Source organism: Acartia tonsa, chromosome 10 (genome assembly GCF_053477335.1).
Source record: "Acartia tonsa isolate MP-2025a chromosome 10, ASM5347733v1, whole genome shotgun sequence".
Classification (NCBI taxonomy): Eukaryota; Metazoa; Arthropoda; class Copepoda; order Calanoida; family Acartiidae; genus Acartia; species Acartia tonsa.
This window is the reverse complement of record NC_137269.1, coordinates 14,716,913-14,734,860: the sequence shown is the minus strand read 5'-3', so window position 1 is coordinate 14,734,860 and position 17,948 is coordinate 14,716,913. Positions and strand designations below refer to the sequence as shown.

The window sequence follows — 17,948 nt, the reverse complement described above, 5'->3', positions numbered from 1 at the left end:
TCAAATCGAGTGTTTACCTTTTTATAAATGCATCTATAAATTGTTGTTTTGTCAAGGTTCCCTTAGCTAGAATATCTAATTCTGCAAATAAATCTTTTGCTCTTTCTTCTACTGGTTGTAAAACTTTTTTATCAGTGTTTGCTATCTCATCAATATTTTGATCTGTAGTTCTTGCTTTAATAATAAAGATATTAACTAAATAATTTCTAAAATTTATATTACTTAATTAATAAATGAAACTTTATTAAATTTTTATTAATCAACCTTTTGATAATCCTTCCATAGCATCCAGAGTTCTCATAATAGCAGCAATATTCTCCGTGTCAATAGTACCATCATTATCAACATCATACAGCTTAAAAGCCCAATCAAGTCTGGCTTCATCTTTTTTCCAAGCAAAAAGATAAGTTAGGTATTATAACTATAAATGTAAACTTTCTAGTGGTAACGCCTCTACATTTAGTTATTGTTTAGAATGAAAAAGAGGAATAAATTGATTTGAGTTGTAAATTGGTTCTCCCACCTTCCCAACAGGTACAAAACAAAGCTTCCATACATAGTATTGACCGGTTATTCCAATTACTTTAAGGTATTAACACACAAAAATATCTAATTTAGTGCAATGTACAGAATTTATTTACCTGAATCACATTTTGAAATATCCATAGCTATAAGAAATTCTTTGAAATTAAGGAAACCATTTCCATCTGTATCAAATGTTCTCAATAATTCTTTAATAAAAGCATCAGCATTTCCTTAACATATTTAAGAAACACTTTTATATTTATTTTATCACATTTATTCGCGATTTTTTGTTGAAGTTCTTTTAAAGAAGAAAGCAAATTGGCTTTGCATATTTGCCAAATATAAGAAAAATATATATTGCATTCTACCCAGGGTTCGGAAGCCGCAGCCGCAGCCTCAGCCTCAGCCACCATCAGCCGCGCGGCTTACGAGAAGCCTCAAAATCAGCCGCGCGGCTTCCTCAGCCACCCAATAAGCCTCAGCCTTAGTCGCAGCCGCGCGGCTTAAAGAAAACATAAGCCACTGTAAGCCTCAGCCGCATTCAGCCACTGTAAGCCTCAGCCACTGTAAGCCTCAGCCACAAAACTCCAATTCAGCCACATTAAGCCTCAGCCGCACTAAGCCTCATTCAGCCAACGCCCCTCTAAGCCTCAGCCGCAATCAGCCGCGCGGCTTATAGTTGGGGAAGCCTCAGCCACACTCAGCCGCACGGCTGTTAATAATTTGAAGCCGCAGCCGCACTCAGCCGCGCGGCTTCAAGAAAGCCTCAGCCGCAGCTGCAAAGTTATGATTATGCCGCAGCCGCAGCCGCGCGGCTTGATATTTGTAAGCCGCAGCCTCAGCCGCAGCTTAATTTTTTAAATTCAGCCGCAGCTTTGACACAGCCGCGCGGCTGAGATATTGTAAGCCCCAGCCGCAGCCGCAGGTGCTAAATTAGTACAAGCCTCAGCCGTCAATTCAGCCGCGGGGCTTAATTTTCATTTAATTTTGTCTGTCTGAAGCTTAAGATCTCAGCAACCACTGAACTGACAATGTTGTCCTTCTCAGGAATCCTTTTACTAAAGTAACAGGATGTCTGTGTGTCTATGTATCTGTGTGTCTGTACCGAAGGATCTCTCTAACCGCTGAACCGATCGGGTTCTCCTTAACAGGGTAGCTTCTCATAGGTCCTGGGAAGGTTTATAACTATTTTTTTGGGGGTGGGACACCCCCAACCCCCCAAAAAAATTAAAAATCCCCCCCCCCTCAAAAAAAGAAAAAAATTTTTAAATTTTTTAAACTAAAATTAAAAATGAGGGGGGACGCCCCCCCCCCCCCCTAAAAAAAAAAATTCCCCCCCCCCAAAAAATTTTTTTTTTACTTTTCTTTAAAAATTTAAAATAAGAAATTGGGTTATTAAATTTGACTCTCTCTCTTCCTCAAGTGCCCCCTAGAGGCCTCTAGGGGCGTAGCCGCTAGTTATATATATATTGACATTGGATGGTTTTGAGCTAATTTTGGGGTGGGGGTCAGACATTTCCATCGCCCAAAAATATTTTTTTTAAATGTTATACTTTTAAATTTTTTTATATTCTTTTATAAAAATTTTATCTTAAGTTTTTTTTTAAATTACAACATAGAAACTACCATCTCGAACAACTACAAAAAAATTGAACCTGTAATGTAAGAGCTCCAGTGGTGCAATCAGTTAGCGCACGGTTCTTCTACACTGTTATGCCGGGGTTATAAGTTCGAATTTCACCAGGAGCAATATGTTTTTGAACGTTGATACTTATGAATATTATTGAATACTATTTATAGGGTAACTGCCCTACTGACGTTTGCCTAATTTTATTGTTTTTAAAAGATACAAATTTTTCAGAATTTACTTAATATTCACTATGAATTTGTATTATCTTAATTTTTTTTCTTGTACAATTGGCCTATTTAGCTCAATGGTAGAGCACTCGTCTTGTAAACTAGGGACCGTGAGTTCAAACCTCACAGGGGGCAATCACTTTTTGTGATACTCAAGTTATATAGTAGCTTCTCTATTATTTTTCCGTTTAGGTACGCACTACTTGTTCTATATAATCAAGCTTCTCCTACTTAGATATTTCTTCAATTTTAAATGTATTTAATACTTTGTGGTTGATGAGAGACACTGAAAAAGTTATGCAAAAAAAAAGATTTATACATATTTCATTTTTCATAGTATTTTTAAATTAATGAAAATAATTAAATTAAGATTTGGGGAGGGGGGAGGGTGTGTGTGTGTGTTTATTTTGAACACAAATTATCCTAATATGTTTTCTAACAAAAAAAATTTAAACAGCGATGTATTTTACTTTTTAAAGTTGGTTAAAAAAAGGTCTTTAAAATGCAATAAATTGTCCTGTATAATATGCAAAAAAATCTACATAATCTTTATGTACTCGATAGATTGAAATAGTTAAATGATTATCATATATCATCCGATTTTGTTTATTTTACAAAGATGCTTACTAAAATTGATTTTATTTTCGAAACTGCAATTATTATAAAAAAAAATGTTTCTTTATCTTTATCATTATGTTATACAATTTCTGAATTTATAAGCAATACATGAATCGATATATTATTACTTTGATGTTGTCCATATTTTCATGTACTCTGATAAAGAAATAATCTCAGCTGGCTAAAATAACAATAACCCCCATACACCTTCTTTAATCCATCTCTCCCCTCTTATGGGATATATAAATGAACTGGCCAATAAATGAGGTCCATAATTTTATTAACAAATTTTCTTTTTTTTAATATATCCACATATTCTATTATATAAAGTGGTAATGTGAAGCTTCTTATTGATCCAGGGAAAGTTTAAAATTTTTTTTGGGGAAATGTATCTTTTCCCTCCCAAAAAAAGATGACCCTCAAAATAAATTATTTTTGCTTCCCTTAAGTATTCCTAGAGGTTTTAGGGGCGCAGCCACTAGTATCCTTTAACCATTAACTCATTAGATATTAAAACAGGTTTTAAAAGTATGTACATAAGAGTTATACCTATGAAATTTACCACCCAATAATCTATTAAATTGTGATATTTAGACCTAAATTTTTCTTCAAAATTTCTGTCACCTTTGGACTAGGGGTTAGTGTGGCAGTCTTGTGTTGGAAAGGTTCTTGGTTCAATTCCACCAATTGAATGTGATTAAAGTTTTTATTCTGCTATGGACATTGGGACAATGGACAATAATTTTTGTTTCCTCTCATTTATATTTAGTTATTTTCCTCTCAAGTTGAAAAAAAATTTTAAAAGGAGGGTGGATATAATGTGTAAAAAAAGATTAGAGGAGATTTGTTCTAGGTAAACTTACTTTATTTGTAATATTATTAACTAAATTTTAATATAAAATTGCTTTACACCTATGTTCTAAGGGTTAGTGCACCATAATGTGTAAGAAAGGTTTTCTGTTCAATTCCACCAAGAATTACATATGATTATTTCTAAAACCTTGTATAAAGTATGGAGAGTTATTTTGTCTGTAGATTAAGAATTCGATAACTACTGAACTAATGAAAACTTTTTAAATTGCCTTTTCCAAGTTTTTGAATTTTTTAAAAAACTAAAATTAAAACTGGTGGGTGCTCAACCAAACTCCCCCCTATTTTCCCATAAAAAAAATAATAAAAGTCACCCTTCATCCCCCCAAATTTTTTTTTCTTCTGGGATTCGAACCCGGATGATAGATGGTTCAAAGCTGTTACCGTACCAAAAAGCTATCAGAGCTCCAATATTTCAAAATGAAAATTTGTCTTATTTTTAGATCATTAAGTATTATGATGTCTGTTTGTTTGTCTGTCTATATGTTTGTACTACAGGATCTCGCTAACTACTAAACCGATATGGTGCTCCTATTCAGGGTAGTTTCTTATAGGTACTGGGAAGGTTTACAACTATTTTGGGGGAGGGTACCATCACACTACCAGAAAAAAATTGCCTTAGAAAAAAAATTAAACATCACCCCAAAATTAAAAATGGGATTTACTCGCCCCGGCCTTCCCCACCCAATAAAAATCACCCTACCCCCCAAAAAATTATTTTAATTCAGTTCTTCTTTTTCCAGTACCTATTGTTTAGTATTTTTTGTAATAACTTCATAATTACATTGTCATTAAGATTATGTGACATAAAAAGTTAGTCATAAAAATTATACCCATGAATAATTGTAATAAAAAGCACTTTTGTAAAAAAAACTTTTTTCATAAGAGGTAAGTTTTTATGACAAATACATTTATTGCAAGTGTACATATGATAAGCATTTTAAAGACGTTTATTTTTAAGACAAATTTAACCTGCGTACCATGGCTTAACATGTAGCGCATCTGCTTGTCATCATGGAGGTAATAGGTTCGAATCTTGGCCAGACACTGCATGAAATCTGAAGACGTTAAATGGTTCCTACTGCAGCTATGCCAGGTATGCAACATGTAAAGTTAGAGTATGAGGATTTCCTTGGCTCGTAAACAGGCGTAACTCAGTACCATAGGACTTTCTGGCAGGTAGTTGGTTGCTGGATAGATGTCACTTAAATTGGATTGAATTGGTTCCCCTTAATTATCCAAGGTTCAACAAGAAGCGCATCTGCTTGTCATCAGAGAGGTAATAGGTTCGAATCTCGGCCAGACACTGCGTTATAATTGAAGACATTAAATGGTTACTACTGCTGCTATGGCAGGTGTGCAACATGTAAAGTTGGAGAAGGAGGATTTCCTTGGCTCATAAACAGGCATAACTCATTACCATAAAACTTTCAGGCAGGTAGTTCAATAAAAAAAAAGTTGGTTGCTGGATAGATGTCACTTAAACTAAAACAGAAAAGGAAAGAATTGGTTCCCCAAGGTTCAACAAGTAGCGCATCTGCCTGTCATCAGGAATGTAATAGATTCGAATCTCGCGCAGAAACTGCGTTATAACTGAAGACATTAAATGGTTCCTAGGTGCTAGGTGTGCAACATGAACAGGCGCAAAGGAAAGATATAATTCCCCTTGGACCTTGAGTTAATGTCATAGAAACCCTCGACCGTGGCTCAACATGTAGCGCATCGGCTCGTCGTCTGGGAGTTGATAGGCTTTGTACTGCATCATAACTAAAGATGTTGAAATAAATTCCTACTGATAAAAAACTTGTATAAAACTTTGGGTACCAGTATAAAACTTTGGGTATCAGAATAAATTTTTGTCTATTAGTATAAAACTTTGGGTACCAGTATGAAACTTTGGGTACCAGTATAAAACTTTGGGTACCAGAATAAATTTTTGGCTATTAGTATAAAATTTTGGGTACCAGTATAAAACTTTGGGTACCAGTATAAAACTTTGGGTACCAATATAAAATTTGTGTACCAGTATAAAACTTTGGGTACTCGTATAAAACTTAAGGTACCAGTATAAAACTTTGGGTACCAATATTAAAACAAAATTTTAGGTATTAGTATAAAATTTTGGGTACCAGTATAAAACTTTGGGTACCAGTATAAAACTTTGGGTACCAGTATAAAATTTGGGTACCAGTATAAAATTTGGGTAACTGTATAAAACTTTGGGTACCAGTATAAAACTTTGGGTACCAGTATAAAATTTGGGTACCTGTATAAAACTTTGGGTACCAGTAAAAAACTTTGGGTACCAGTATAAATTTTTAGTACCAGTATAAAACTTTTGGTACCAGTTTAAAACTTTGGGTACCAGTATAAAACTTTGGGTACCAGTATAAAACTTTGGGTTCTAGTATAAAACTTTGGGTACCAGTAAAAAACTTTGGGTACCAGTATAAATTTTTAGTACCAGTATAAAACTTTGGGTACCAGTTTAAAACTTTGGGTACCAGTATAAAAGTTTGGGTACCAGTATAAAACTTTGGGTTCTAGTATAAAACTTTTGGTACAAGTATAAAACTTTGGGTACCAGAATAAAATTTGAGTACTAGTCTAAAACTTTGGGTACCTGTATAAAAACTTTGGGTACCAGTATAAAACTTTGAGTACTAGTATAGAATTTTGGGTACTAGTATAAAACTTTGGGTACCAGTATAAAACTTTGGGTACCAGTATAAAATTTTGGGTACCAGTATAAAACTTTGGGTACCAGTATAAAACTTTGGGTACCAGAATAAAACTTTGGGTACCAGTATAAAATTTTGGGTACCAGTATAAAACTTTGGGTACCAGTATAAAACTTTGTGTACCAGTATAAAACTTTGGTTACCAGTAAAATTTGGGTACCAGTATAAAACTTTGGGTTCTAGTCTAAAACTTTGGGTACCATTATAAAACTTTGGGTACCAGACTAAAACTTTGGGTACCAGTATAAAACTTTGAGTACCAGTATAAAACTTTGGGTACTAGAATAAAACTTTGGGTACCAGAATAAAATTTGAGTACTAGTATATAATTTTGGGTACCAGTATAAAACTTTGGGTACCAGAATAAACTTTGGGTACCAGTATAAAACTTTGGGTACCAGTATAAAATTTGGGTACTAATTCTGAATCAAACATTTGAAAAAATCCTGCTGTCCTCCCCCCTCTTCCCTCCACTCTTATTCTCACAACCCCTAACCACCCTCAACTCTCCAAAAAATGTCCTAGAATGCATTTAAAAAATCCAATTTAGCCGAAGCCTCAGCTGCAAAGCTTATTTTATAATCAGCCATAAGATCAGCCGCAAGGCTTAATATTGTATTCAGCCGCAGCCACATTCAGCTGCGCGGCTGAATTTAATTCAGCCACAGCCTCAGCCGCACGGCTTTCAGTAAGCCGCAGCCTCAGAATCAGCCGCGAGGCTTAATTATGTTATCAGCCACTTTCAGCCTCAGCCTCACTCAGCCGCGCGGCTTAATTTTCCAATCAGCCACTGTAAGCCGCAGCCGCTATGAGCCGCGCGGCTTTCAGTAAGCCGCAGCCTCAGCCACAAATCCTTCAGCCACGGAAAGCCTCAGCCACCCTCAGCCACTGTAAGCCTCAGCCGCTCGAAGCCTCAGCCACAAAATTCCAATTCAGCCACTGTAAGCCTCAGCCACCCCAATTCTTATTAAGCCTCAGCCGCATTCAGCCGCAGCCACTCTCAGCCGCACTAAGCCTCAGCCACTCTCAGCCTCAGCCACTTCCATAACTTTAAGCAGCCGCAGCCGCAGCCTCAGCCGCAAATTAGGATTCAGCCGCAGCCGCAGCCGCGCGGCTGATAGCGCGGCTTCCGAACCCTGATTCTACCCCAGATGCGTCAAACACTATAAGCGACAAATGATAGCACGTGCAATTCTAGAAAAAAAATCCTATGTAGATTGTAGAATTATGCTACAAACTAGAATCAGATAAATGCTAGAATTTGTTCAATGGGACTTTTGACGGCTAGTCTATCTGTGTAGCCTGGCCGGAAGTACAAAATAAAGATGGGGGAGTTGAAGACTTGGCTAGTTTTGGAGTTGCTATGCTCCAGCTTATAAAACATATGACACAAGTTATTCGAACTCTTTCAAACGGTACTACGTCAAACCCTAGATAGTAGATACGTCAAACAGTAGATGCTACAAACGCTCGATAGATAAACCCTAGAAACGACATTCGCTTGATACGACAAACGCTAGAACGCGACAAACGCTAGAATATGACAAACACTAGATTTTTCTAAAGGCGACAAAGAATAGATACGACAAACGCTAGAATTAATCCTTATAATAAAGTAAAAGGATGTTTGTTTGTCTCTACTATAGGAACTTTAACCACCGAACTGTTCGGGTTCTCATAAACAGGGTGGCTTCTCATAGGTCCAAGAAAGGTTTATAACTATTCGGGTGAGGGTACCACCACCCTCCCAAGATATTTCGCCCCTACCCCACCCCCCCAAAAAAAAATATCTTTTAAAAAAATACTAAGGTAAAAATGGGGATAGGGGGGGGTCTAAAGTTTTATAAACAAGTTTTCTTATTCATTGGCTAATCAACTTTTTGTACTTTAATGAATTTTGATTGGTTGGTTTAAACTGTTTTTAACCTATTTTTAAAACATATATAAAAAATATACTATGACACCAGTAGAATGATACTGCAGAGCCTAAATTTGAATTAAGTCCCCAATAAACTTTTTTTGGGGGATTTAAATATTAATTTTTACTGTTGCCGTGATCATATTGACCGAAGCAAAAGGATTTTTTTTTATTTGGGTAAAATTCGTAGCTTTTAGAGTGTTTTGCTTCATAAATATTGTATTCTGGTATAGAGTAAAATTAGGCCTTATGATTTTACTATAAAAATTCACTAAAAAGTTAATTCTTTATAATATATCAACGAATTAACATTAACATGTTTGTGTTCTCTCACTTATTTTAAAAACATAAAAAATGGCTGTAAAGGGTTAAATGACAACAAATGTTTATGCAATACAACAAATTTATTTTTGTCACATATACAAATGTGTTATAAAATAAGATTATTCAAACTTATCTTTTGAAATAATTTTAAAAAGTATGTATCTTTTATGTGTATGGTTTTCATTCTTTTCATTTTAATTAAATAAAAAATATTTAACTACATTGGAAATACGTCACTTTGTGAAAACACTCTTTTTTTGAATTGTAAAGAATTATATAAAACAAGACTCCTTATTGGTTAGATTTCAGAATTATTTGTTTTATTGTAAATATTAGATTTTTCAATGAAATTAATTGTTTTGGAAAAAAAAATTATTTCCAATGAACAGAGTAATGTTTTTTTTATTGTATCAATATAAAGTGAATTATATAAAAATGTTCTGTAAGCCACAATATTACCCGAAGTAAAAAAAGAGCTTTTGCTTCGGTCAAAATGATTACAGCAACACTAAAAATTAATTTTTAAATCCCCCAAAAAAAGTTTATTGGGGACTTAATTCAAATTTGGGCTCTGCAGTCTGATTCTATAGGTGTCCTAGTATATTTTTGACCCCCCATTCAAAAATAGGTTAAAAACAGTTTAATAAGTTGAGTGTTCAAACGTTTCAACCACTAGTTTTATGATATAGGGGATTTACAAAGATTTTTCGACCATTATCTCATCCCTTTAGATCCCTGCATTGATAGTAATATAAATTTAATATTTATGAATAAAAAATCTATTTAAGTTCAAATTCTAGCGTATGGTGCTTCTAGTGTTTGTCGCCCTTTAAAAATTCTACTGTTTGTCGCGAAATTTAAAATTCTACTGCTTGTCGTAGTCTAATGTTTGACGCATCTATTGTTTGTCCGTCTAGCGGTTGACGCATCTACTGTTTTTCTGTCTAGCGTTTGTCGCATCTACTGTTTGACGTATCTAGTGTTTGACGTAGTACCCTTTCAAACATTGAAAAAACGGATTGTCGGATCTAGTGTGTGTCGTCTAGATGTCATCGTACTTGACACATCAAGGGTTTGACAAAGTACTAATATTGGTTCAAATTTTTAGTAAAAGTTTAAAATTGTGAAGAACCTGCAGGATACACACTCTTCATAATATTTCTAAGTTTTGATAGTGTTAACTTTCCATCCGGACAATCTTCTCTAAAATATTTTAGGACAGTTTATACAGGTTTTTTTTTAATAGGACAAAAGTATTGCTTCAGATAACCCACTTGCCATGGGCAGAAATTAATAATCTATATCTTAATTTCTTCATTGGGTTGGGGCAATTTGTATAAGAAAAAAAAATTTGGCGATTTTCAACAAATTATGCCTTAAAAACCGGTTTTCCAAAGTACCTATTTTTGGAAGATTTTGGGACAATGGCCAATTTTAAGAAAGTGCAAAAATGCGTATAAAATTCAAATTGTGCAGCTTGTGTTAATTGTAGAAAAATGTTATGCATATCGTTAGGATTGTCATAAACTCTAGTTTTTTGGTGTTGTGCTTCGTATAGTTTTGGAGGTACATAGTAAAATGTCCAAACTTACTTAAAACTTTTAAACCTTTCTCACATTTTTCAACGTAGCTTCTATACTACAAATTGCATGAATATGATACATATATTTAAAAAACTAGAGTTTATCTCAATTCTAACGCTATGCGTAACATTTTTCTACTATTAACACAAGCCGGACAATTTGATTTTTAAAAATGCACGCATTTTTCAGTGGCGTGCGAAGCACTATGTCAAGGGGGGGGGAGGCATTTTGAAGATTTTGTAAAATTTTGCATTTTGATTATATATACTAATTTTAAATAAGGGCGTTTAAAGGGGTGGGATTATTTGATTATGGGCCTTCTAGTCCTCATTCCTTCTTCCCCATCCCTATGTCCCATTTCAATCTCCATTTCAATCCCCCATCTATTCCCCCCCATCTCTTCTCCCCCATCCCTTCTTCCCACCCTGCAATGACCGAAGGGAAGGGAGCTAGAAAGCATCTTCGAAAAAAAAAGTATAGAAGATAATTTAACCTCCCCCCCCCCCCCCACCACAAAACATTTTTTATGGGTTAAAAATGATGTTATAAAATCTCAGCAGGAAGGATGAATAACCCCATTAAAAAAATTAGGGGGGGCAGAAGAAAAAAACTCATTTTGGAAATAATTTACCAAAAATTTACCTAATATGTAAAACTGATTTTAAATATTTCTTTATTGTATGACAACAAGGATGACAAAATCTATAAGTAGCAAAGCACAGACAAGAAGATTTAAAGAGCATTTGTTAAAATAAATATATATTTTAGGTAGAAAAAGTCACAAATCCTTTTTCCTGTATGTTGTGTGATGACAGTCAAAGTAAATTAAATACTGGATGCTCAAAACAATGAGAAATTATATTTTTTTGATATTATAATCCACAAAAAAATTTATCGTACCATAAAACTGAAGATACAAAGAACTATGTTAAAAATAAAAAAAATTATATGTGCTTTCATCTACAGCTATAAAAATCTCTTAGAAATATGGAAAACTTTGGGGTACAGTCTCTTTCGTGGCAACGCCTCTTAAGGGGCATTTCGTCGTATTTTCACAATAGCTTTAAACAGGTTATTCTAGGTTAAGTTAGGTCAGGTGATTTCCCCACAGGGTTAGGCAATTGGCCCCGCAGGAGTTATGAATAGGGGAAAAGCTACTGTGAAAATACGACGAAAATAAGAGGCAATGTCACGAAAAGGACTATACCCAAAATTTGATTTTGATACCCTTATCTACAAAAATTTTATAAATTGGACCAAACAATAGGGGAATTGTGAAAGATACAAAAAAGGCAAAAACGTCCTGAAAAGCAGTCTGACCTCCATGAATTTTTAATAGTTTATTATACTCCATAATGATGGGAATGTTAACATTAAGTTTTAGCCTTCTATCTTTAATTGCAGTTGAGAAAATCACATTTCCCCCTTAGCATTACGAACTGATAGCCATAGTGAATTATAGAGAAGCTAAAAAGTTATATCAACATATCCTACCCTCTTCAAATGGCACTTTAAAAATCTGTCAATTTTTCATGAAGTGGTGTTTCCAAGGATTTATTAGGGCGATGCGCAAAGCGCACCTAAAAATATTTACTCCACCTTTGAACTAAATTCAATTAAAGACAACAAGAGTGGCGTATTTTATCAAGTTAGGAATATAGAGTGTAGTTAGTTTTAAGGGTTTTTAATGAAAATTGCTATAAAAAAAAACATGTCTTTTTGTAAGGGTATGTACACAAAAAAAATGATAAACTTATCTTGAAAATCATACGACATCATATATAGTTATTCATTTAGACAGACATACAGTGTTGAGAAAAAGGTTTAGATATCAACCCTGTTTCTTTTTTTTTATATAAAATAACTTTTTGATTAAATATTTGATGTTTACAAATATTTTTATAGAAATAACAACAAAATATACAATGTGATAAAAAGCAGAAACCAATTGGAATGGCGTGAAGCGCAATCTTTTTTCTTTAAATATGCAGGGAGGGAGGTGTTTTGGGCTATTTATTACAATAGTCCCCAATATTTCATAAAAACTTTTCTTATTCGTTGGCCCAATAACTTTAGGGACTTTAATGGAATTTGATTGGTTGGTTAATTAAGTTCAGTTTCCATATATTTCATCCACTAATTGCAATCTATATAAGGGGTAATTTTGTGTATCATCATTGGGAATGTACAAAATTTCTTTGGTAAAAAGTTTATATTATACAAAATAAAATACTTCCTATTACCTGGTTTGTTATGTTCAGTGAAAAGAGATTATACCTAATTTCTACACTAATTAAAAAATTTGGTAAGGTTGAATGAATAGTAACTGTCTGTTTGAGTATTTCTTGATCTTTTTTTTTGGAAACTGGGATAGTTTTGCTTTTTGTAGGGTAGGGGGCAAAAAGGGGCATTTTTGTTGACCAGGGGGGAGCAAAACGGGGCATTTTTTAACATTTAGGGGGGGGGGGGTAGGGTAGGCGTTTTGGTCGCTAGGGGGGGGGGCGATTGCCCCATTGCCCCCTTCGGTTCGCACGCCACTGGCATTTTTGCACACTCTTTAAATTGGTCATGATTCAAAAATACTTTGGAAAAACCGGTTTTTAAGGCATAATTTGTTAAAAATCGACAAGTATTTTTTTCTTATACAAATTGCCCCAACCCAATGAAGAAATTAAGATATAGAGTATTAATTTCTGCTAATTTCAAGCATATTAAGCAATACTTTTAACCTATTAAGAAAACACCCTGTATAAATAATTTTTAATAAATAAAAGAAATAAAGCACCAATTAAGCAAAGTCTGTTAAACAATGTGACTGAAAGGGTTCCAATTTAAAAAAATAAAAATAGGAACATCTATGTTGAGATAGATATTCACTTAATATTTTACCTGAATGATTTAAACCATTCAAGAATTTCTTGCTTGTCGAAAGCTGTATTTTGAACACAAAATTCAAAATCCGAAAGCTTTAGATATTGACCAGAGCAACCAATTCTAAAATAAGTTACACCTTAAATGATTTATTTATGAACACTGTGTATATACAATGTATTTCCAATATAGTTCAAGGGCAATATAATTTATTAATAGCGAATATATGTGTGTGAAAGAAATAGAGGAAATGATGTTAACTTGAGTGAAATGGTTAGAATTTTCTCCATTTAAAATATTTTTATGTGGAAAGATTATTGAAGGGGGAAAGAAAGAATAGATATGAAGTGGAAGTTAAGGAAAGTTACATTAAGTGAATTGACAGAGAAGTTAATTATCTTCAAATCTAAAACAAGTCGGACATTCCTAGTATTGAAGAAGGACAGAATACGGCACATTGGGCTCATTTTTAGTTTCCTTTCTACCCCCACAAAAAAATACTTTTTCTTTTTAACTCTAAAATAAAAAAATGGTTTATGGCATTCTCAAATTCCCCAAGAGGCCTCCAGGGGCGTAGCCGCTAGTGGGTAATATAATAATAGAAAATTCTATATCTAAAGTTTTTAGAATTGAAATATTAACCTTAATTTAGCCAGATGTAGAGGATTGGTAATATCAAGAACTATGTCTCCATAATCAGAGTTCCCTTCATTCCCTTCTGAGCTTTCTTTCAGATCCTTTGCAGGAAATAGATGTATTTTTTTAGTAATCAAGTCACTCTAAAACTCCAATGAAAGGTATTTTGAAAAATAATATTATATAAATCATTCATATCGCCTCTTTTAGCCAGACTAGAAAAGAAACTAGCCAAATCAAATGATTATTTTGATATAACTACAAACAGCTTACATAGAAGTTAAGTGCAATAACAACCAGAATTTTGAAACACGTTATTGATATGAAACTTCTACTTATACAAATTATAGATACATTAACACAAACAAGTACAATAAACACATACTTTTACAAATTTGTGCTCGGATTTCAATACCTGTGATGCTACGCAACTTATATACCTATAGTAGATCTTGGTCACCTGTTTTAGCTCTTCTTTACAAGGATTCCAAGATTTAGTTTCTTCAAGTAAATACAATATATCTATGCAAAGGTAAAATTTTTCTATTTTATTGTAATTTAGACTAGAAAATTTTATTTGTTCAATTGCTAAATTTATTTATACATGTGACCGTATTAAAGCAATTCACCAATTTTCAGAATTAGTAAAGTTTTAATTTCCTTACCATTTCTGTATACAGAATCCCATATGCCGAGTTCTTGGAAGTTTTTATGTTCAATTGGTTTTCCTAAATGAATTAACAAAGTGTAAAATCTATTTAAGGAAGCTAATTGTAGCAAATTCTTGTTTTGTTCTACTGATTAGACTTCCACTAACACAGTAGACAGAAGCAGAAATAAATAAATTTCTAAGATAATAAACTTTACTGGCAAAAGCTTAATTAAGGTATTAAATTGAAGTTTAGAAATATTTCATGAAGTCTTTATGGAGATGATCAATTATAGAAATTTTATCAAAATTTTCTCCTTGTTTGATCATTAAACAATATCTTTTAAAAGATATTCTGTTTTAAACAAGTGAACAACTCAAAATATCTATTTTACAAAATTAATTTACAAATTATTTACAAGGTTTACATTTAATATTAATAGCCAGATAATGTGAGGGAACTTAAGCTTTATAGAACACCCGTTTATGTATGTGTTTTATTTACCTAAAATGAAAATAGCGAGAAATTGTGTATATACAATATATTTACGTTTTAAAAATGTGGTCCCTACAATCAGTATCTTAATTTCATTTTATTTATTAAATAAAAAACTATATTTCATTGCTTCGTACATTTAAAACAACAAAGAACTAAAGAATCAGAATATAAAAGTCAAAACAAAATTATAAGTAAATTTGTTGAAAAACTACTCAAATGCAGGATATTGTTTAAGGACATACTTACATTTTTAGGACTTGATTATAGAGATGCTTCACTTTGTGCTTTGTTGTCCTAGGAATCAGTATTCCAAAACTCAGATTCTGTTAACGATTATATAGTTGCTACGCCTTCTAAATAGTACCTAACTACTACAGGAATCACCAAGCAAAGTTTTAATGGATAGATTAATTCTATCCTGTTTAATTTAACTGTGACATACGGACGGCCAGACCGACCCTAATTATAGAAAAGCTTATAACTTTCATGTTAATTAATTAACTTTAAACCAAATTTTACTGGTGGCAGTCTTTTAGTGGAAAAGACGAGAATTTGCTGCAGCCTAACTTTATTACTCAATTATTGTTCGATTAAAAGTTTTGTAACCTACCATTTTTATAACAATATACTTAAAGGGTGGTCCACATAAATGTTTTTTAGATCGCTTATTCATTAAAATTAAATCTATCTAGTGGAATAAAAAGGAATTGAAAGCTTACTTTTGGCCATTTGAAGGGCTTAAGATGGAAAATGTGTGTCAGAGCCAAGTTAACGCTTCTTTTAAAACCTTGAGCGAGAGTAAATTTTTTTTTGCTGCGCCATGGCAAATCCGGCTTAAAAAACAGAGGCTCCATACTCATAGTGCTAAATTTTTGTAATTCTACCATGTATTTACACTAGCGGCTACGCTTCTAGAAGCCTCTAGGGGTACTTAAGGTAGGGGGGGGGGGGGGAAAGTCGACCTCATCCCATTTTAAAATTGAGTTTCAAAAGAGTAAAACAAATATTTTTTGGGGGAGGGAGGGGGGTGAAGACACCCTCCCCAAAAATAGTTTAATACCTTCCTAGGACCTATAAGTAGCTTCACTGTAAAGGAGAACAATATCGGTTTAGCGGTGAGCGAGATCCTTCGGGACAGACAAAAAACGCTTACTACTTTATATAATAGGATAGTCTTGACATGTTCACAAAAAGGTACATAGAAGACTATTTAATAAGTAGCCGCAATTATATATATAAATCTTACCACCATGAGAATTCCTCAACTTCTTTATTTCTATATCAATTTCATATTGATCAAAAACCCTAAATAAAGATGATTAATTCAGTAACCTAATTTGTTTTTTCAAGGGGTGAAAAGCATAAGAATTTTCCAACCATGCAAAAAAATACATATACCTTCTACCCCAAGCAGTGTCCATTGATGGTCGCCTACCAACATTAAAATTTCCATAAAATGAATCAGAAAATTTCCAACCTTTACCGCCCTCTCCCCCAGTCAATGATTTTAATTCAGAAATTTCCTAAATTTAAAATCATTTTAAAATGTTTACCTAGATTTAATTTGCCAACAAAAATTTTACTTTAATTTTTTTATCCTTGTTTTACAAGCCTTGAGAGGATAATCCTTGAATGGAAGTATATTTTCATGATAATTGCATACATAAATTGTAATTATTAAACCGCTTGTTGTAGTAGAGCTATTACATTTTTCATGTTCAGCCAAAATAATGTGAAATAATTTTCTTTGTTATTATGAAACATCAAAATAATAAATACAAAATTATGTATAAAAAAATTTAAAATAAAGAAGTCTGACCTGATTGAAATCAACATTTTTTATCAACTGTTTATCCTTTAATATTTTTAATTGTTGGTCACTGTAAAATATAATTTTTGTAAATGTACAAAAAAAAACAAGACCGTGTACACTCGAAGAAGAAATAAGGCGCAACAAAGAAAATAATCCACATTTAAATAAACTAATAACATATTAAAGTATTTAAACCACATAATTTTCAGTTATTTCATGTGTTTTTTTGTGACAAACAATGTATCTATTATTAATAAATGTACTTTTTTTGTTTTTTATCAAAATATACAATTAGATTGACATTTAGTAGGAATAAATATTCCTTAAAAACATATTTGTACACAATTGCTTCTTCGACTAATTTCATAATAGGGGAGGAGCGTGGAGGGTAGTAAATCTATATGTTTGATGAGCAGTATATGCAAGGAGTAACTAATTCTTTTATTTACTGGAAACAAAAATTATTTACTAATTTTTGCAAAAGGAACTTTTTGATTATTTAAATTAATTTGACTTTAATACTTTCAATTAAAAAGCCTAGTTCACAAATAACATAGGTCGACCTCTGGAAATTTGAGGACGACCTAAAGAAGCTTTAGGTTGACCGATTTTATTAAGGCATTTGTTAGTTGTACTTGTTTAGGTTGACCTGCAGAATAAATCGGTCGACCTCCAAAAGTTGTTTGTGAACTGGGCAAAAATATTTTAACTTTGGCTGAAAAACTTGAAGAACTCTGAATTGTATAAACATAATTTGGGTTTACCAGGGATAACGGAAGGGTAATTGGACTATAAACTACAATGCAATGGTATCCTAAGATTCATAACTAAATTATCTTTTTTGGTTACTCAATAACTTTGGGTACTTTTATTGAATTGTGATTGGTTGGTTTAAAACTGGTAGTGTCTATACTTTTGAAGCAATTATTTAATGAATACAATATCAAAGTAGTTATGTATTGATATGTAAACAACAAAACTTTTAAATATTTCAGAGAATGAACGAATTATTAATGTTAACATACCTTTTTTAATTTCTATAGT

General features: G+C 32.9%; 1 protein-coding gene and 1 non-coding gene across 2 annotated transcripts in view; one reads left to right on the top strand and one right to left on the bottom strand.

Moving 5' to 3' along the window:
* Window positions 1-17,948, bottom strand: part of LOC145329492 (uncharacterized) — a 34,858-nt gene that overhangs the window by 3,913 nt on the left and 12,997 nt on the right. The window contains exons 11-21 of the mRNA XM_080173679.1: window positions 16,911-16,971; window positions 16,490-16,614; window positions 16,338-16,396; window positions 14,609-14,671; window positions 14,404-14,465; window positions 13,950-14,044; window positions 13,326-13,430; window positions 9,986-10,056; window positions 642-755; window positions 265-384; window positions 18-174 (exon numbers count right to left, since the gene is read on the bottom strand). Coding sequence (XP_080029805.1) covers window positions 18-174; window positions 265-384; window positions 642-755; window positions 9,986-10,056; window positions 13,326-13,430; window positions 13,950-14,044; window positions 14,404-14,465; window positions 14,609-14,671; window positions 16,338-16,396; window positions 16,490-16,614; window positions 16,911-16,971 — 1,032 coding nt within the window. The remainder of the gene's footprint in view (window positions 1-17; window positions 175-264; window positions 385-641; window positions 756-9,985; window positions 10,057-13,325; window positions 13,431-13,949; window positions 14,045-14,403; window positions 14,466-14,608; window positions 14,672-16,337; window positions 16,397-16,489; window positions 16,615-16,910; window positions 16,972-17,948) is intronic.
* Window positions 2,446-2,517, top strand: TRNAT-UGU (transfer RNA threonine (anticodon UGU)). Its single transcript has one exon. It is a non-coding gene; the product is annotated as a tRNA-Thr (tRNA).